General features: G+C 39.7%; 1 protein-coding gene across 1 annotated transcript in view; it reads right to left on the bottom strand.

Annotated features, from left to right (window-relative positions):
* The window catches only part of sorcs3 (sortilin related VPS10 domain containing receptor 3), a 409,108-nt gene that overhangs the window by 95,364 nt on the left and 291,250 nt on the right, over nt 1-22,494 (bottom strand). Inside the window, exons 10-11 of the mRNA XM_038283178.1 lie at nt 11,393-11,539; nt 3,124-3,226 (exon numbers count right to left, since the gene is read on the bottom strand). Coding sequence (XP_038139106.1) covers nt 3,124-3,226; nt 11,393-11,539 — 250 coding nt within the window. The remainder of the gene's footprint in view (nt 1-3,123; nt 3,227-11,392; nt 11,540-22,494) is intronic.

The following is a 22,494-nucleotide window of genomic DNA, read 5'->3' on the forward strand; positions in this document are numbered from 1 at the left end:
CAGGAGAAGGAGGGGGTGACTCCAGTGGCTGGAAGTTGAAGGGGATTTTACTGGGAGTTGCAGGAAGCTGGCTGCCATTACCAACATTGAATGAGCTCCTGTTATCAGATGATGTTAATCTTTATAGAAGTTATACAAGCTAACCATCATAGGCCTCTTTCAGTTCTGTTTTCAGAAAAATGTTTTGTGCGTTTCATTGTTTATTTCAGCTGATATAACAAGGGTGACGGAGGTTGATGTGTCCCCTCCATTCGGAAAGAGTAGCATGTAACTGTGGTGCTTCTGTTGTAGGATATCTTTGAAATCCATATCCTCTCTAACCTCTCCACTCTGTTCCAGACCGCCTCTGTGAAGCCATTCCTACGGCTTCCTATGCTCCTCCCATCCTGCCCACTCTGTAGTGATGGGTCCAGCAACACCGTTGCACCGATGCGTTGGTGCATGCGTGGAGCCCATAGAGCTAAACACTGTATCGGTGCGCGTGTCGTTTTTAGGAAGTCATGTGACCAATACAGGAGCTGTTTCTAACTGACTGACTCACTAAACTGTGTTTAAAACCGAATCTGTCAACATGATGCATCTGCTTAAAAAAATCTCTCTTCTTTTGCGGTTTATCATTCAAATTATCAAGAATTTTGGAGCCGCCTAAAATGAATTGAAACGTTTCATTCCTTTGTGTTTTTATTACATTTTTCTCATTGTGTCATCCTTTTCCTCTCAGTTATCACTCAACTTAGCGGAATTTAAGTTAATTTCAAATTGGCTGTTAGTTTATTTACTGTTTTTACTGTACTTACTGTTTTAAAAATATGAGTCCACAAGCATCCTCATTCACATTTCACGTTATGATATATGTTTAGATTATTTAATGGCTGTATCTAAAACTATCAAAGATATTATGCTATTATAAGATGATATTATAAGATATAATGTAAACATTGATATGAAATAATACAATATAACCTGCAATAATTTTAATTCTATCATTGTACTAGGCTATCAAATCAATTCAGTTTAGTCTGTCTAATCAGCTGCATGTAGTTTCTTTAAAGGTCCAGGAGGTGTCAGTATTCTGTGAGGCAGTATCTACGCAGCATGAACACAGTTGGGCAATGAAACGCTTCAAGTCGCCTCATTAACCATCATCACTATCACTCTGACTACCTTGGACCTCCAGGAGACATGCAGGATATCATATTATATATACTATGTTAATTCATAGGAGTACCATAAAAGGTAACGAACGCTTCATTTAATATGACATCATTAAAACTCACCACAGGCATCCAGCACATGGGTAGTTCAGCTGAAACTTTTTTTTTTTTTTATTGCGTGTCTTTGTAATAAGGCTCTGTAGGATCATACAAAATTGGTTTATTATCCACTTCCAAAAGTCTCTTTGTCCATGCCTGTGATAACAGGTTTGTTTTGAAGTTGCGAGATGCGCTCTTGCGAGATGTTGCAACTGTATTTGTAGAAATGATCAAGCCTTTCAGAATAAAATAAATATTTTGATCGACATAACACATCCGCATCGTTGTATGTTGAAGAATCAGTAGTTTTGGTTGAATAATTCAATCAAACTGTCTTCTTTTTTGTGAATATATAAAAATAATTTTTCAATTTGTTGTTGTTTATCTGTCATTAACCTTTTTTACTCTGCAAAAATGATCTTCACGAGTATGGCGTTACATTTATGTCATAACCAACGCGAGCAAAATAAACATACTCGCATGTATGTTCAACTGCTTCTGCGCATGGTTTATCTACCACCGCGCGAGAAACTGCTGCTTCAAGAGGAGAAAATCTCTCTCCGCGCGCGCCAGCTCCACTACGCGCGCTCGGAAGCTCTCCGTGTGCGCCAGCCCCTCCCACGTGCGCGCGGGATCTCCCTGTGCACACAATTTTCTATCCAGCGGCCACGCTCGAAGACGGCTGCCCTCTTGAAAGCGTCTCTGCGCTCGGACAGATTTTCTCCTCGCGCGGAGGAAAAGTGGTTTTGACAGGTTGGGCGGAGACAACTGTAAGGCCTCCTCCTGATTGGGCAAGCGCTGCGTCACTGTCCCGCCTCGAGCCGTTGTCTTAACTGACGAGCCGTCAGTCAAATGCTTCCTGACACTACTTCCTGTGAGATCGCGTCTGCAAGGCCCAATCAGGAGGAGGCCTTACAGTTGTCTCCGCCCAACCTGTCAAAACCACTTTTCCTCCGAGCGAGGAGAAAATCTGTCCGAGCGCAGAGACGCTTTCAAGAGGGCAGCCATCTTCGAGCGTGGCCGCGTAGTGGAGCTGGCGCGCGCGGAGAGAGATTTTCTCCTCTTGAAGCAGCAGTTTCTCGTGCGGCGGTAGATAAACCATGCGCAGAAGTAGTTGAACATACATGCGAGTATGTTTATTTTGCTCGCGTTGGTTATGACGTAAATGTACCGCCATACACGAGGTTCTTTTTCCTTTTTTATACAATTGTAATTGTGGAGTTTGACCTGGCCGGATCCAATTGACCAAAATGGAGGAAAAAATAGACTTGCTCTGTATATTTGCCCACATGTATGCGGACGTTTGGAGTAGTCGTGGAGAAAGTGAAATGGTTTTTATTAATTAGCATAACTACCAGTTACTCCAAATGAGAGGGCCACATGGCTGAGAGGTTACAAAGGGTGTGAAATGTGGGGAAAACATGCTTGAAGGCAAAGCACCAGTGTTTCCTTTGTAATTCATTAAGTATACCACTAGATGGGGCTAAATTTTACACACTGTCCCTTTAAAAATTAGAATACTATATTGTAAAAAAATGTGGGTTCAATAAAAATTTGATTTACTGTAATACCTGCTTAAAGGATATTATTTTAAAAAGGTACTTTTAATTATAAGGAGCCTTTTTAGAATGTATATAGCATGTTCTATATGCTCAAATGTGGCTAGACATGTAATCATCAAAATGTGGAGGAAGAAAAGAGGCTGAATGGTAACAAACAAAGCAGCTGAGACATTAAGCCTAGTGGCATCACTGGGTCATTAACTTAGACAGCATACTTTTAAGAGAAAATGCAAACCGGAACTTTTTTTTTTCAACAGTAAAGCTTTTACTCTAGTTCAGTGTCTCCCATTTTAACTTAATGTTCTCACCTGTGGCCACAATGATGCCCGGAGCAGTGCTCCTGGTGGAGATCGTTCCTGAAACGTAAGGGTTCTCTGACGTTTGCAGTTGGAGATGAAGGGAGCAGAAAGGCTGAAAGCAGAAAAAAATTGAGAAAAAAAAGTAATGTTTGCGAAAAAACACGAAACAACTCAACAAATCAAATGCCTAAAACACGCATTTAGATATTTAAATGCTGTGAATGAGAAATGAGATCTACCTGCCTTTGAATCTCAGTTTGATTTGATCATTAAACGACTGAGATTTTTAACCTTAACCATCCGCAGAACGGTTAGAAGTAGAGAAAATAGTTAGTGGTCAGATTTTGTGTAGACCAGAAATCTCCTTTGACCAGAGGTCAAAAGAGAAATGGGCAGTTGGGTTTTAGATGATAGAAAGGCGACGGCAGCTAATTTTACCACTCTTTGCTTCTAGTTCATGGATAATACCAATGAAAGTAGAGTAATGTTTAATCCTGAAACTATTGGGCTACAGCGGTTACTACTGCAGAACAATTAGCTGCAACATTTTAGAATAAGAATTTGACATAAAAAATATAAGAAAACTAGTAAGTAATTCAGGCTGCAATGATACGAGGAATAATTTGCTGACATACTATGGGCATCTTATTTTTCTCGACCGTGGTCATCTCTTCATGTCCACAATCTGATGATGAACAGGTAAATGCACCTATCAAAAAGTATTTTAAAACTGGTTTCTTTAACATGACTATATGGTGGTTACGCCATTTTGGATGAGTGTTCGAAGGTCTAGCAGATGGAAAAGTAGTGGACTCGAAATTTCACACCATACACCTTGAAAAATAGTGATCATCCATGGTTACTAGACGACCAGATATATCCTGGAATGGTTTGCGAGGAGAGCGCTCCTCGCAAAGCATCATGGGATTTGTTACAGCAGTTTGCGGTCACTTACGGCTGGAGCTACCTGACAGCTGCGACAAATAACAAAGATGGCGCAGACAAAATGTTGGGAGGCGGAGTCACCTGACCAATGGGGAGCGAAGAGTGGTGATCATCTGTCCGAACAGTCAGTTAACTGAGTTTACTATAATGTCCACTATATACTCCCCGCTCTATGTAGCGATGGAGGGATTTAGGATTTAGGACGGACGGAAAACAGCCAATAACTTTATTGGTCTCCATTGGCCTCAGCAATTATCAGATTTCAATTCAAGCAAGCAAATTTGAGACATTATATGATGGAGGATTTAATGTCAGTAAAGCCAGAATAACTTACATCGTGGTCATGGCATACTAGTGTGGAAAGAAGCAGGTAGAGCCTGATTTTAAAAGTCGGACCAACAGAGACTGAAGAAAAATTTTAGAACTGATTAGATAACTATGGATGTAATGCAAAATCATTTTTTCTAAAAAGGAAAGATCTTACACCAGCCATTTGTTAATATTTAAATAATATAACTGATATGGTAAAAAGCCTTACCGGTTGGGTACCAGGTAGGGGATTGGTATCATGGATGCAGAACCAATAACTGTTAATTGTGTGAAAAAAGAACCAAAATACCAGAGAAAATGTTTCCAAACACTTCACAAGTCACGTCTAAAGGCAAAATAGGGTTCAACCTGCTTGCAGCAAGGTGTACCTGAAAACGTGATAAATCATCAAGTTACTTAAATGATCCTAAAAGCTAGAGATCTTTTATTTGGAATAAAATGAAACAAAACAAACAACAAAAAGGTCTGTTAGTTCTTCAAAGAGAACAAACTGTGCTTTCACAAGTTTTGCTAATTGCCTTTAATCTGTCATTAAAACAAAAAGAGATGTAATTTGCATTAGAGTATGAAGGCGAGCCTCGGAGGCATGTACACAACAGAATACAATTACAATTGCTCACATTGCAGAAAAACAATGTCTGCTTTCATCTTAGCAGCAGACAGCATGTCACTGGTGTAAGGACATCAAAGCAGTGGGACTGAACAGGGTAATCAAAAGGAATCTATGGCAGTAATTAAAATGTCACATGAATGTGCAATAACAGGGAAACCTGGAAGCCATGCAGCTCGGCTCTGAAATCACCTCTTAAGCAGCATGAAGTCGTACTAATGTCTGAAAACATGATTCCTCTTAACAGTCGGCCTGTTAGTTTGAGTAGTGGGGAGGCCGTCTAATGAGGACAGAATGTTAACACGCGCAGTCGATCTGGATCTGTCACTCTGGCACTGATTCTACCTCGTTTTCTCATCTGCTAATGTATTCTCTCTAAGCCTGACCCCAACAGGTCGAGGCAGACGCCTGCCCACCAGGAACCTGAGTTGGATGTTTGCCCTGCTGTTGCTGAGTGCCTTCTAAAAGGAAAACTGCTGAGATGAAGGGAAGATTTGGTGAATTCTGTTGGTGACCTTTCTCCTAAAGGTTACCAACAGAAAAAAGCATCTAAGGCAGTGGCTCTTAACTGGAAATAGGCTCAATAATACGTCTTTGTCAGAAATCATTTGTTTCTACTCTATTTTCATGTAAGTGTCTTGCTTAAGACTGCTGGCTTGGTGAAGCAGTAGAATGTGGATTGGGCCTTTGCTGTAATGAATCTGTTGAGAAAAAAAAAAGCTGAGCTGACAAACAAGGCTTTTGGTTAAAGCTTTATTCCAGGAATTAACAGAAAAGATTATGATCAAGAGAACATGGTATGCTATGATCTCTAATTAGATTCCTCCATGTGGTCGGGAGGGGCTGTCTAAGAAGGTGGGGAGGTTTGTCATCCAGCAGGAACACTACAGGTTTTTCTGACCCCTCCCAGTTGGAGGACCTTTATAATTCTTTTCTGACCTCAGAAATCGAAGTGAATTTTGTCCTATTATTGTTGTAAGAAAAGAAGACATTTTATGAATAGAAATAAGCAAAAGATCCAATCCAGAGATGAATCTAATAGTGACCTTTCCAGGGTTAACCCTACCTTTCACCCATGGAATGCTGGAGATAAACACCATCTCCACTGTGACCCCTGATGGATTAATTAGAAGATGGATGGATGGATGGATGGATGGATGGATGGATGGATGGATGGATGTTGGATGGATGGATGATGGATGTTGGATGGCTGGATGATTGATGGATGGATGCATGGATGGATGGATGGAGGGACGGATGGATGTTGGATTGATGGATGGATGGATGTTGGATGGATGGATGGATGTTGGATGGATGTTGGATTGATGGATGGATGGATGTTGGATGGATGTTGGATGGATGGATGGATGTTGGATGGCTGGATTATTGATGGATGTTGGATGGATGGATGGATGGATGTTGGATTGATGGATGGATGGATGTTGGATGGATGGATGGATGTTGGATTGATGGATGGATGGATGTTGGATGGATGGATGATGATGTTGGATGGCTGGATTATTGATGGATGGATGGATGTTGGATGGATGGATGGATGATTGATGGAAGGATGGATGTTGGATGGATGGATGGATGGATGGATGGATGGATGTTGGATGGATGGATGGATGATTGATGGAAGGATGGATGTTGGATGGATGGATGGATGGATGGATGGATGGATGTTGGATGGATGGATGGATGGATGGATGGATGGATGGATGGACGGATGGATGTTGGATTGATGGATGGATGGATGTTGGATGGCTGGATTATTGATGGATGGATGGATGTTGGATGGATGGATGTTGGATGGATGTTGGATGGATGGATGGATGGATGGATGGATGGATGGACGGATGGATGTTGGATTGATGTTGGATGGATGGTGGATGTATGTTGGATGCTGGATGATTGATGGATGGATGGATGTTGGATGGATGGATGGATGTTGCATGGATGGATGGATGGATGTTGGATTGATGGATGGATGTTGCATGGATGGTTGGATGGTTGGATGGATAGATGATTGATGTATGGATGTTGGATGGATGGATGGATGTTGCATGGATGGATGGATGTTGCATGGATGGATGGATGGATGTTGGATTGATGGATGGATGTTGCATGGATGGATGGATGGATGGATGGATGGATGTTGGATGGATGGATGGATGTTGGATGGATGGATGGATGTTGGATTGATGGATGGATGTTGCATGGATGGTTGGATGGTTGGATGGATAGATGATTGATGGATGGATGTTGGATGGATGGATGGATGGATGGATGTTGCATGGATGGATGGATGGATGGATGTTGGATTGATGGATGGATGTTGGATGGATGGATGGATGTTGGATTGATGGATGGATGGATGGATGGATGTTGGATGGATGGATGGATGGATGGATGGACGGATGGATGTTGGATTGATGGATGGATGGATGGATGTTGGATGGATGTTGGATGGATGGATGATGGATGTTGGATGGCTGGATTATTGATGGATGGATGGATGGATGTTGGATGGATGGATGTTGGATTGATGGATGTTGGATGGATGTTGGATGGATGGATGGATGGATGGTGGATGTATGTTGGATGCTGGATGATTGATGGATGGATGGATGTTGGATGGATGGATGGATGTTGCATGGATGGATGGATGGATGTTGGATTGATGGATGGATGTTGCATGGATGGTTGGATGGTTGGATGGATAGATGATTGATGGATGGATGTTGGATGGATGGATGGATGGATGTTGCATGGATGGATGGATGTTGCATGGATGGATGGATGGATGGATGGATGTTGGATTGATGGATGGATATTGCATGGATGGATGGATGGATGGATGGATGGATGTTGGATGGATGGATGGATGTTGGATTGATGGATGGATGTTGCATGGATGGTTGGATGGTTGGATGGATAGATGATTGATGGATGGATGTTGGATGGATGGATGGATGTTGCATGGATGGATGGATGTTGCATGGATGGATGGATGGATGGATGCATGGATGTTGGATTGATGGATGGATGTTGGATGGATGGATGGATGTTGGATTGATGGATGGATGTTGCATGGATGGTTGGATGGTTGGATGGATAGATGATTGATGGATGGATGTTGGATGGATGGATGGATGGATGTTGCATGGATGGATGGATGTTGCATGGAAGGATGGATGGGTGGATGTTGGATTGATGGATGGATGTTGCATGGATGGTTGGATGGTTGGATGGATAGATGATTGATGGATGGATGTTGGATGGATGGATGGATGGATGGATGTTGCATGGATGGATGGATGTTGCATGGATGGATGGTTGGATGGTTGGATGGATAGATGATTGATGGATGGATGTTGGATGGATGGATGGATGTTGCATGGATGGATGGATGTTGCATGGATGGATGGATGGATGGATGGATGTTGGATTGATGGACGGATCTTGGATGGATGGATGGATGTTGGATGGATGGATGGATGTTGGATTGATGGATGGATGTTGCATGGATGGTTGGATGTTGAATGGATAGATGATTGATGGATGGATGTTGGATGGATGGATGGATGGATGGATGTTGCATGGATGGATGGATGTTGCATGGATGGATGGATGTTGGATTGATGGATAGATGTTGGATGGATGGATGGATGTTGGATTGATGAGTGGATGTTGGATGGATGGATGGATGTTGGATTGATGGATGGATCTTGGATGGATGGATGGATGTTGGATGGATGGATGGATGTTAGATTGATGGATGGATGTTGCATGGATGGTTGGATGGTTGGATGGATAGATGATTGATGGATGGATGTTGGATGGATGTTGCATGGATGGATGGATGTTGCATGGATGGATGGATGGATGGATGGATGTTGGATTGATGGATGGATGTTGCATGGATGGATGGATGTTGCATGGATGGATGGATGGATGGATGGATGTTGGATTGATGGATGGATGTTGGATGGATGGATGGATGTTGGATTGATGGATGGATGTTGGATGGATGATTGATGGATGGATGAATGGATCGATTTTGTTTTTATTAATCAAGATCATATGGACTTTAGCGTGACCAGTGCAACACAATGGCTTTGTTAGAAGGTTCGCCTTAATGCCCATATAAGGGTTACGCCACTTGAAATGAGTGTTCAAATGTCAAGCGGATGGAAAAGCAGAGGACTAAACATTTCAATGCACCTTGAAAAGTAGTGTACATGGATGCTTACTTGCAAGAGCTCCCCTTGCAAAGCATCATGGGAGTGTTTTGGGGTTAGAGAGAGCAAAGATGGTGCAGGAACTGTGCGAGGAGCCACAGTTTCTTGCCTAACTGTGCTGTCAGAGCTCTAACATGTTGCATGTTAGCAGAGGCCAGGAGAGTGAGACGGAGGATGAGGGGTGGGAGTGTCTGGGCAATGCATAGTACAATATTACTATTGTTTTAAAATAAATCATAAAAACGGGATACAATTTATAGCTTTAATGAAGTGAGCAAATTTGAAAAACCCACTGCAGGATATACATGCAAGCTTTTCAAAAATAACCACGATCAGAAGTCTTTCTTAAACGAACTCACTGAACTTCCACCGTCCTGCATCAGAGGCCCCGCAGGAGGAGAACGGGTCAAAAATCAATCTGAAATCAATCATTGGCTGAGATGCTGAGTAGCCAGCACTGAAATTTGAAATTCTCTGCATGATGAACTCTGCTAGCTGAGGTCTCTGAAACCAAACTGTTTTTCTTTATCTATCTTTACTTTTTTATTGATTTATAATGAAGGAATTCCTAAAAAATATAATTTTACCAAACAAACCAAGACAAACAGTGACTGATTTATACAATTCTGTTCATGTTTGGAAGCAGTAATTCAATCTGTTTCTATTCTACCCTGAATTCATGAGAAAGACGAACATATTTAAAAAATGTAGGTAGATATTTTGGCTTTACGGTTCTAATAACCGGATAACAAGGTCTCTGGTGTGACCATCTGGACTCAGACTCAGAGGGTGACCTGGTGGGGCGTGCCCTCAGCCAACCTGCATCTGACAGCACCTGGTGATGGATCGCTCTCACACTGAACTGAGCTCTATCTAATGTTCTGGACCCGACCATCCAGCAAACATCACTTTAGACATTCCTAAATACCTCCATTCTATAGTTTAACAGTTTAGTGGGGATAGGACTTGATATATATAAACAAAAACAAAAAAAAAACAACATAGACCCTTCAACCAATGCATTATTATTATTTGGATAGGCTGTTATGCAAAAGTCTGCAAAGAACTATGGTAAAATGATGATGTGCTTCTCCCAAAGCACTACAATAGAGGTCACGGATTAGCAGACACCGGTCCAGATCCAGACCCACCTGCTGGTTAATCCGGACCCAACCTGATTTAAAACATTTATAAATTATTGCATGTTGTCTGACGACAGTGTCTAACTTTACTTGCGCTGCTTCTCCTGTTAATACGGTAAAGCCCTACAGTGCGTCTGTCACCAGGCTACATGTGATACAAATGATCCAATGAGGTGCTGTCAGTCTGGGTTGCTGCTGCTGCTACTTTTAGACACAGCAGGCAAACCTGTGGCAAGACGGGCGATGGGAAAGAAGGAGAAGATGATGAGAAAAAGAGCAGAGAAAGTGTGGACTGTTGGAAGAACTGCGGTGAACTGGTGAAAGAAAAGTGAAATGGTGCTCATAGATGACCCTGCACATTTAGAGGATGTTTGGCTCAACCTGCTGCTATGAAGCAGGATTCACCACAATAAACATAATTTAAAAAAATATGGATCAAGGCTGAAAATGAGTACCTTGATATGTACTTTAGAATGGCTATGTCTCCATTCAAACCCAGGTTTAAAGAATTGCAGGGCAGCATAAAGCCCACTTTATTAAATATTGCAAAATGAATAAACATTGAGTTAGGTATATGGTTTTGCAGCCAGAATCTTTCCTCCGACAGGCGGTTATAAAGAATGCAGAGACAAAGCACAGCTGTTTGGGTTCAGTTTGTTTGCAGCAGCTCCTGTTTGGTTTTATACACAGTTTAATGGCAGATTTCTCCCACAGTCGGTTCCCCCTCAGGTGCGCCCCTCAGCAATAAATGTGTACAAACATATTTGCACTCCAGTTTGATGCCAAACACATTGTGAGATTGAATAAAAACCAGCCTAGTTGTAACTTAATTACAACTAATAGCGTATTATTTGAATGCCTTACAATGGAGCGGAGCTGTAAACTATAAATCATTTTTTCTAATTACGCCTGGCAATGTTCCACCTGGCATATCCTCACCACATCGGTGCAAACATGTGCAGAATGAGGGTTTGAGCTCCAGGAAATATTTGGCTGAAGTGTTTTACCAGAATGCAATGGATGTCGTTCCCTTCCAGGTCTGCAGCAGGCGCCTGGAGGAGCCTCCAGTCCCGGCCTTTATTGTAGGTGATGTAGGTCTTCACCTGGTTGTCTTGCTTCTTGTTTGCGATCAGCATTCCTTTGATCCCAGCAACCTAATGGAAACACAAATTACTTCAAATTTCTTCAGATTTGTGTTGCAAATGCAAACAGAAACAGTTGTATATACATCTAACACCCCCGCCAAATCAGCTGACAGTTAGGTAGCCCCTTGATGAAGGAGCAGATCCAGCACACGCATCAGAGGAGGCGTTTAGTTTTCCACTGCAGCAATCTTTACAGCACCGGTTAAATGAAAATGGAACGCTTATCGTCTCCTTCTGTTGTTGACAATTGTCAGCAGAAACGGCTGCAGGTAGCACTAAGTGCTGTCTGTAATTATATCCTTATGTGTCTCAACAACATAGAATGGATAAAAGACTGCTAGTCTGTTTTCTCCCAGGAAGATTAAATCACACAAATCCTCACCTTCGGAAAGCCACCTGAACCCTTTCAGCTCAAAACGTTTGAGGACTCTTTTTCTGTAAATTCTAACCAGGGGCGGAACTAGAAGGGGGCCGTGGCCACCTGTGGCTACCACCCTGGCAACCCTTAGCAGGTGATTTGTTGTTCCCATGTGATCTTAAATTGCCACCACCTGAAAAAAAGGTTCTCCTCTAAACCAGAAGGTGGCAGCAGTCATGCTCTCAAGTGGAATGTCCTAAATAATTACCATATTTCCTGGACTATAGAGCGCACCTCACTATAGGCCGCACAAAAAAAGTTTGTTTTTGAAAACTGGAAACGTACAAATATAAGCCACAGCGGCTATAAGCCGCTGATATCCACTGATTATCTGTCTTCCACCTAACCTCTAGGGGGAGTTCTACATACAGAAGAATGCTAACTCCTGTTAGCTTGTTGGCTCGCGTCAGTAAGAGCTTCCACTGAAAGAACTTAGCTCCTTATTTCAGCTCTGCAGGAGTTGAGCCCAGTCTCTTCATTGTTTTACAGCTTTAATGTGGCAAATAAATGTCAAAATATGTGAATTCAGGATATTTGTCTGGCTCCCTGTTTGTTTTAGGATAGATTTTAAGGTTTTATTGTTTGTGTTTAGAGCTTTGAATGGGATGGCTCCTCAATAGATTAGCGACCTCCTCCAGATTTACTCTCTGGCACTTGCTTTTACGATACGGCTTAAAACCAGAGGGGCAATAGTCTTTTCTGTAGTTTGCCTCAGACTTTGGAATACTTTGCCCCTCCATATATGAACATCCTCCACAGTGGAGTGTTTTAAGTCTCACTTTTACTCTTTTGCTTATAATAGTTGCTTGGTCCTCTGTGTCCTTTTTTATTTATGTATTCATTTTAAGCTCTTACTGCTGTGTGTGTGTTTGGTTTTTTGTTTGATTTAATGTACAGCACATTAGAAACATTTTTTTCATTTTTAAATGTGCTATATAAATAAAGCGGATTGGCTTTTTTTCCTCTGTCATGCCTGCTGCTAGCATGTTCTTGTGCTAAATGAAAATTAGCTTATTCTTTCATTTCCAACTTTGACTTCATCCTCTGGCGTTTAGGAAAAATCCACAGAAAAGTTGCTCCTTCCTACAGTATAAGCCATATGGTTCAAAGTTCAGGAAAAAGTTCCAGAAAATACTGTAAGCATTTTTAATGACAGTAACTATACAAAAATGGACTTTTCACATCAATATACCAATATTAAAGATGACAGAATTAATCCTCTTCTTCGAAACTAAGAAGATGTTTGTTTGCATTCATCTAGGATGAATATAAATGTGCATAGGAAGTAGTTAACGTGTGTTTTTAATAAAAAGGCTGGTATCAATGTTTATTAAATTTTTGCACCTTTGGTGAATTTTGGTGCCAAATGGTTTTCGGCCGCCCGTCAGTTCACATTGGTCCCTGTCTTTTCATGCCTACAAACTTTTTGCACCATACATCCCAAGTAGTCACCTATGACACAGAAATCTCTGATTCAAGTGATAGAAGTGTTCCTGAACCATAGCCGAGTGAGTGAGATGATGGAAAGGACACAGTCCCTCTGCATGGTTGCCATAGAGAAGGGCTCTGCTTGGATGTGCTTCCCTCCCTGCAGGGGCACATCTATATAAGTGGCACTAATAGGCTGCACATTTGACATTGTCAGAGATACATGGCGCTCAAGATGGATGCAGCTAATGAGCCCCCCCCATCCTGATCCAACCAGACATGTCAATCGCTGCAGTTATTATTTATTGCCTCCACCTACTCGCTCTTTCCCTCCATCACATGCAGACACTCACATTTGCACACAATCAGATAATCGCACACGTCCACCAGCGCGCGTTCCCTTCCATCCATCATTTACACCTACATGACGTTTTATGCAGCACAGCGAATGGATGCGGGTAGAAGTTCCTGTTCCACAGATTACTCAGAAGTTTGACTCGGTGTGCGGGCAGAGGGAAAGAAATTGAAGCTCGGTGATGTGCTGCAGGATGATGGCAAAGATGTGATGAGCTGGCTGGAAGAACTTTACGACAAATAAATGGAGCATCTACAAAAACATTGTTTTTTATGTTATTTTTTTCCCTCTGCCAATTTGCAAATCTATTTTTGACCTAATTTGTATTATTATTAATTAATCTCTTCCTTTTGCTATTTTAGAGGATATCATCCATAGATGTTGGAGGCTGGGGCCAGAGGATACGCTGCCAGGGATTTGTTCAGCCACCTTATTTCCTCCCAAACGTGTGTTGCTAGTGCCAAGTACCACAAGGTTTCCACCTTTCTCACCATTGTAATAATATCTCACCTCCAGGTGACAGATCAACACATAACACGTCCAAAACCCAAACACATATCTCTATGAAGGGAATTTTGTTCCAATATTAGTTGTTAAAATGAAAATAAAATAGAAAGAAAAAACTTTAAAAAAACTACTTTTTTAAGAAAAATTTCAACAAAAGCTTTGCTGTTTTCTTGGATTTGAATTTGTCAAATCATTAAATAATAACTTTTTTATTTCTCCTTCTTACATTAAGTTGTGTGCACTGCATTCTTTACAAAAAGCATTTCTCAGATCACATTATCTTCTGATGTGGATTTCCCTCTTATGAGTAGTAGGGCCAGGCTAGAGATTTTTTTTTCTATTTCAAGAATAAAGTAATTAAACTATAAGAATAAAGTCTAAAGTTGTTACATTATGAGAATAATGTAATAAAGTTATGAGAATAAAGTCGTAACATTACAAGAATAACGTCATAAATCTATGAAAATAAAGTCATTAAGTTACTAGAATAAAGTTGTAAAAGTATAAGAACTAAGTCATAAAATTACAAGAACAACATCATAATATTACGAGAAAAATGTCACAACGAGGAGTCAGAATATTACTAGAATAAAGTTGTATGTTCAACTCTTAAAAGAAACACTTTCTTCCCTAAATTAAGGAATGTCGAGCATCATGTGAAGTTATACTTTGGCTCTGGTTTCACATATAAGGAAATCTTTTAGCATTAGCATCAAATTGGGCAGAATGTCAAAGTGGACTCTGGTTGCTCCAAGTTATCTTTCTGAAACAGGTTGTGGTGAGATGAAGTCATTCTCGTAATGTTACGACTTTATTCTCGTAATATTACGACTTTCTTCACAAAATAAAAAAATAAAAAAAATCTCTAGCCTGGCCCTAATACTCCTGGAGGGAGGAGTATTTGTATGCTAAATGTTGGAAACATTCGGGATCCTGTCCTTAAGGTAAAGAGGAAGCGATCTTTGAAACACAATTTGAAAAGAATGCAATTTGTGAAACTTGACATGAAAAAGAAATTTAACAAAATCCATAAAAACGCTTAAAAAAAGTAAAAAAAAAAAAAAAAAGTGAACTATGAAAAAAGTATTTTAAAGTTTAATTTCTGGATTCTCATTCTGGATTTTTCTCAATAATGGAACAAAATTCCCTCCATATATTTCCAGATATCCTTTTTGTAAAGGAAAGTTGCCCTGGCAGATGTACGCAACCAACGTATTGATATGGAAAATAGCCTGAAAGCACATGAAAGGAAAGAAAAGCTGATAAGTTCAGCTTTTAGTCGTATTGTAAAGTGGAGCCATTTTAACTTTTACTTGAGTTAAGTGTGTTAGTTGATACTCTTACTAGAGTAGCCTACATCTGGTTATCATTAGGGCTAAACTAGAACAAAAACGTCTAATTCCAGTTGTTGTGGCTGTAAATCACGAGTTTTTTTTTAAATTCTCTCTTATTTTATTTTGTATACAGGACATATTTAAAGGTATAGACACCAATCTTTTATCTTCTTATTTCAAGGTGGATCATCTAAATAATTGGTTTTCCTAATTGTAAATCATTCTGCTGATATGTTTACATAAGGCTGTCCTATGTGCTCGTTCTACTAGCTATCCTTTTGCTGGGCACTTTCAGGCCCGTATCTGTGGTGAGCTACATTTTCAGAAAGTCATTAAAGCTCAACTTTCTCACGGCGGTTCTGTGAAAATGGTTGAGAGTCGTAAGAGAAAGTGTCTACAAAGTGTATGAGAAGAAAAGAAAGGCCTCAGAAAAGGAAAATACATTCCCAGAATGCTTTGCGCAGAGAGCTCTCCTCGCAAAGCACTATGACGCTGTCACAGTGGTGACTTATAACAAAGATGGCGCAGGAATCGCACGATGGAGGAGGTGTTACGTGGCCAACGGGGAGCAAAAAGCAGTGATCATCTGTCTGATTATATATATATATTACATTTTTATTATTATATTTTTTTATGATTACTTTGGTAAATATTAATTGAGGAGTTTTTGAACAGACATCAGGAGTGGGAATATCCTATTTTGTTCAAATGTCTGGTCTGTGATGGGAGATGGTAAAAACTATTTTTTAGACCACTTTTGATCATTTTCTAAGGCTGTAACAGCAGATTAAGAGTACTTTTGTTTTTAATCTAAGCTATTAGATATTTTTTTGTTATATTTTGTCTTGTATGTTTTTTTTTTGCTGGAAATAAAAAACATATATTTTTCAGGTCAGAAGTACATATGTGAAACAAACCACCTGTTGCCACCCATGGCCTCTAGGAAAATGTTGGTATTGGAACATAGAAGTCTGTGACACCACTCGCTGTATAATAAATGCTGACATGCAACATAAGCACATTTTTGTTCATTCTACAATAAAAGGTCATCTACAGCTGGACAGGATTCATTTCTATTATGAAAATATCATAATTTTGTCCCTAACACACTGGAAAAAATCAAAATCTAGATAAGTCATTTTGTTCTTAAAATAAGTACATTTGTTTTTGAATTGAGGTGGTAAAAGAGACATTTTAACAATGGAAAAAGACAATTTACACTTAAAAAAAGAAAACACATTTGCATTGTCTTATTTCAAGTGCATATTATCTAATTATCTTATTTTAAGAGTAAAAATATCCATTTCATAGGCAAACTATCTCATTTACCTACTCAAATTAAAGGTAAATACACTTAATTTAAGAAATGTTTTCTTATTTCTAGATCGTTTTTCCAGTACATGGTCTACAATGAGTTCCTCCTTAAACCAAACCAGCACTGGAAAAACAATGTAGAAATAAGTAAAAATGTCTTAAATTAAGTCTATTTAACCTTAATTTGAGTAGGTAAATGAGATATTTTGCCAATTGAATGAGTATTTTTACTTTTAAAATAAGATAATTAGATAATATGTACTTGAAAGAAGACATTTCAATTATCTTTTCTTATTTTAAGTGTACATTTTCTTGTTCCATTGGCAAAATGGCTCCTTTACCTTCTCAATCCAAGAGCAAATGTACTTATTTTAAGAAAAAAAATACTTATCTAGATTTTGATTTTTTCCAGTGAGACCAATGCATAATGACGAGTCTGACATAAAACTGGCATCAACTGAAGATTTTAAATCAAGAATAATAGAAAACTATAGATAAGTGGTGGGCGTTTTAACGCTAATAGCGTATAATATTCACACTAAACATCAGTTATCTTTAGTTTACTTAATGCAATCAGTGCTGTACTGATAATTTGTAGGACAAAGCTAATCTGAGTTTCTCCTCCAGCTTTTAAAAGCTCTGACAGCCTCCTCATTCATCATCCTGTGGTTGCCGCATTGGTGAGCAGCTTCTCATTGAATTCAATAAATGCATTCACTGTATCTTCAGCAGATCATAGCCGTGCTGCTGATCTAATGAGGATGCATTTCATTAGAGGTGCAGCGTCTTTGGTGAACAGCAGGGGATCACAGATTATTTAAAGTGATACAATAAGTCAAATATTTTATGTCTCATTTACTGTTTCAACGCCATCATGACTTTGAATGCGCTGCCAGGAAAATTCCAGGCAGTAGGAGCCGGATCAGCGCTAGTATCAGCATTTTCACAGACAGCATCCTGTTCCACGTCTGATCACTCATATGGAGCCAATCATGACAAGTCCAAAGAACTGAGAGAACATCGGAATATTTGTTAATACACAGATAACCTGACAACTGCCAGTCACCTTCTAACCATAGATAGCAACTATTAAAAAGTTTCAGAGGAGCAGTTTTCCTCTTAACAATAAAATTATTCTACTAATTTAGGAGGTCATCGTGCAATTTTCAGAGTGGAGTTAAAAAATGTACCGGTAATGCTGTCCTCTAAGTGGAAATCAACTGACTGCTTTTAGAAAGAAGCACAAGCTGCATGTCCTCTCTTACCAACAACATGAGCTGTGTGCCGTTATCCTGCATTATTTAATGGATCCATTCATCACAAACAGCTTTAAATCAACCCCATTGTTTAGGATAAGATCCAAGCAGCGATGCTGCAGTTAAAATGAGTTCCTGTGTCATCCTTTAGAGATTAGCCTAAACTCCCAAACATCAGGGCTGAATCGAAAGTCCTGATGGGCCACAAACCACCGAAAACTTTCTTACTGTGCAGCGGTCAAGATTCTCAGTCATCCAGGTCTTTCCAAAAAAGTAAAAAAAACAATCTACTGGACTTTGGTTCCAAGTTTGAAGACGTTTTGCTTCCCATCCAGGAAGCTTTTTCAATTGCTCACCATTTGAATTCCACTGAATTGTTTTTAATTTTCTTTTTTTGGAATGACATTCTTACCGAGATTTTAAAAACATTATTATAACAACTACATACGAAATATACAGCAACTACACAAGAAACAATTTTTTTTATCTAAAAGTATTTATATTTTTGTAGAAATATGATTTGCCAAAAAAGGTAAAGCATTTCATTTTGTTGGATGTTTCATTTCATGGGTGAGAAAAAAGCTTTCCTATTCAGGAAAACAATAACAGGGTATTGGTGGCTTCCAAAGTGCTTTTCTTATTTATGCAAGTGTAATAAAAGTGTTGTTATAACACAAATCATGATATTAACATTGGAAATTGGTAGAGGAAGATGCAGCTTTGTGCACCTCTGTGAAAAACACAGAATTACAGCAGAACCTTGGAGCCAGAGGTCCCAGACTTGGTTAAACTGTAGACTAACAAATGATAAATCTACCTGTAGCTGCCCATCTATGACCATCTGAGAAGAGAACACAGCCTCCCTTTGAAATGCCTCACTTTTCCTTTCAAAGCTAAAAAAGAGTTCAAAAGAGTTTCCAACTAAACGATTCAGCTATTTTTGATTATTTATGACAATTTTATGTGTTTTACTGATGAGTAAATCAAGCCACAAAAGCTAATACTGACCACAGGATTGCACATCCTAATGCTAACATTAACACTTTATTTCAATAAGGGTTTAAACACTAAGATTATGTTAATATTTATGTGTTTCTTGATATGCAAATTACATATAATCACTAAAATGTGACCAAATCAGTCAAACGTATCCTCTGGAGTCTACTAGCAATTAGCTCCATTGTCTTATAAACCAAACCTAACAAAGAAGGGTCCCTAACCCACTTACTTGTTCAGGAGCTATAAGAACCCAAAATGTAAATGATTAGTGATTTCTGATTAAACAAATCATTTAATCACATATGATTTTACCAAATAAAGTTTTATGTTCTCCTTGGATTCATATCTGAACAAATTCACACTGCAAAAACTATCTAATAATACAGTGGCCCTGAAGAGCAAACTGCAACTACAAATCTAAAAGCGCAACTACATTAAGGAAATCGCAACTACATTAAGAAAAACAAAACTACATAAAACAAAAAATTTTTTACTCAGTGAAACTGTCATAATTGGTTTAATATCAAACCCACATGCAGAACACAGCGGAGGCTGGGTAAAAGTTTAACAGAGTTTATTGAAGGTTCTGAAACACAAGATAATGTACAGGATCTGGAACAGGTCCGGGCTGGTTCACTGAAGTCTGCAGAGATGAAAGTTTGATTAGCTGGGCAGGCAGATGAGTAATGAGTCCTTTAGATAATTCAGATTCTACCTTGACTGGGTCCGGGCTTCTCTTTGAGAGAGAGGGAACCGTTGGGTCCAGAGACTGTTGGTTCAGCAGAGTACACGAGCAGCTGCAGCGTCTAGCTTCTGACTTTGAACGGCAGACCTTGATCAGAGTTTCCAGCTCTTCACAGAGAGCAGCAGGGGAGATCCACATAGGAATCTTCAGGTTTGGCTCACCAGGGCAGATTGGCAGGTTAAGCTCACCCAGAGCTTCAGGCTAGAGACAGGTTTCCAAACTAAGGTCAACACTGCGGCGTCGAAGGAAGGTCTGGCAGCTGGTTATAAAGGGGAGGTCTCCTGATGAGTAGATGCGTCTCAGGTGTGCTGGAAGGCTCCAGCTCCAGGAGACCCACGGCACACTCTGCTGGAGGAAGGTGGTAAAGCTCCAGATCCCAACAGAAACACACTGAGTAGAAACATTTTTCACTGGATAAATAGCACAAGTAAATATATGAGACAAGAGAAATCTAAATTTTGCGACACACCGGGTATTCCGACTTCCTCCCAAAGTCCAAAAACATGACTGTTAGGTTAACTGGCTTCTCTAAATTCTCCTTAGGTGTGAATGTGTGTGTGTGAGTGGCTGTTTGTCCTGTGTGTCTCTGTGTTGCCCTGCGATGGACTGGTACCCTGTACCCCGCCTCTCGCTCTTAGACAACTGATGATAGACACCAGAACCCCTCACAACCCCCGCTTGGGATAAGCGTGATGGAAAATGGATGGAAAAACTAATGGTATGCCGATCTGACAACGTTTGCTGTTCTAACAGGACACAGGCCATATTTTTGCCCACAGTTAATTATTCAAAGCGCCATGAATGGTCTGTAGACTCCATTTTTTGTGTCGTCTTTCCCCCTTCATCTATAGATTTGCCTTTGTTCAGCTCTTCAAACAAACATCCTCTCTGTTAACCACATACAGTATTTCTGTCCATTTTTCTCCTTTTGTTCAATTGCGTTCAATTCATTATTTTTTTTCTCTCTCCTTTGTTGTTGCCTTTTTTATATTATGCAAAAGGGCTCTTTGTAATGTCTCCATTGTGAATGAAGATGGCTCTATAAGTAAAGACTGTCTGCTTGATAAGTGCACTGTACCCAACGGGTCACCGTTTTTCTTCAGAGGTTGTCAGGGTATGAGGAAATCGATCAGATTCTGTGCTCGTTTTCATTTCCTCCATTGGAAATAACAGCCAGGAGCTGCAGCTGGCCTCCTAAAGAGGCAGTCAGTCTGGAAGAAATTGTGATGCAAAGAGATAATCATTTTCATAAGAACGCCTCGTTTTTTTCTGACAGCCTCTGAACACACCTGTTGTTTGAAATGCCTCTGGTAGAAAGAGATGAAACCTGTTCAAGAAGGTTTATTTCAAACTAACCAGGTGTCTGGATGTAACATAATTTACCCAACACTGTGTGTATCAGTTGTTTCTAAACCATCAGTTTCCCTCTTTTGTGCTTCTTGTAGCTGATTAATCTATTCTAGTTATCTCTTTGCCTGTAAAACAGCTCAGGTGCTCTCAGACTGATTTTTAGCTATTTATATGCATCCTCCTGAAGATGCATTATTCCCTCTCTTCCAGCACAGAAATGAAGCAGTGTTGCATGGAAATGGGGACTGCACTCACAATCAGTGCACATATCCAGAGTCTGGGCAGGAGAAGTAATGGCATTGTTAATTACCACCCCGCTGCCACTGCAGCTGGCCAATATCTCACTTCCTTCCTCCACTCCCTCTATCACACCTGCCAGTGTTGGAGTGATAAACTAGGTTCACAGCGGAGCGTAGAGGGATGGAAGTGAACTCTCCCGCTATGAATGCAAACACATACAGTAGGTAGCCTGTGAGCTAACAAGGTCTGCTCCATAGTTTCATAGCAGTGAGCCACATTACAGGTCTTTTCTATGCTGTAGATGTTTGCTGTCAGGAAGATGGATGAGCACAGCCTGTTACACAAACCCGTCCACAAGACAACTAAAACTAAATCTGAGACGACTCTGTGGACGGATATGTCACCTACCGCCATGACACTTCTCACTCATACTGGTTTCCAGCTGGATGTTTCTTCCTCTGTTAAACATGATCAGAATTAATTTACTAATTTTTGGTGCCTGTCTGTTTTTTTTCCTGTCTTCTCTGATAAAAAGGGTCATTATCAGTGGACAATTTTTGCAAACATTTTGTTAAACAATGCACCAGTAGAAAATGGCTCCCTAAGTTGAAAAATGTTTTTTTTTTTTTTTTTTTCTGGTCTAATCGTTTAACAATTTACATTAGCTTATAAATGCAAACTAAAAATACAAAAAAAAATTAAGCTAACTGCCTTTTTTTCTTCGATATTTTTTCCACTCCGTTTGGTTTAACTGGATATTTATTATATTAACTAGAATATAAATATATGTTTATTTATTTGCGGCTGTTAATATTATTAAGCTGATGAAGATTCTCAGTCATCCACTTTATAGTCATTCCATAAAAGTTTAAAAACAATACACTGGGCTTAGTTTCCAATTTTGAAACTTGTAAAAAAAAAGTCCAGTGGAGTGTTTTTAACTTTTTTGGAATTAATATTATCTAATATTGCATTCATATTGCAGTTTTCCCTGCATTCTTATATGCATAACATTTCA

This window comes from Cyprinodon tularosa, unplaced genomic scaffold, assembly GCF_016077235.1.
Source record: "Cyprinodon tularosa strain WSP-4 unplaced genomic scaffold, ASM1607723v1 ctg190, whole genome shotgun sequence".
Classification (NCBI taxonomy): Eukaryota; Metazoa; Chordata; class Actinopteri; order Cyprinodontiformes; family Cyprinodontidae; genus Cyprinodon; species Cyprinodon tularosa.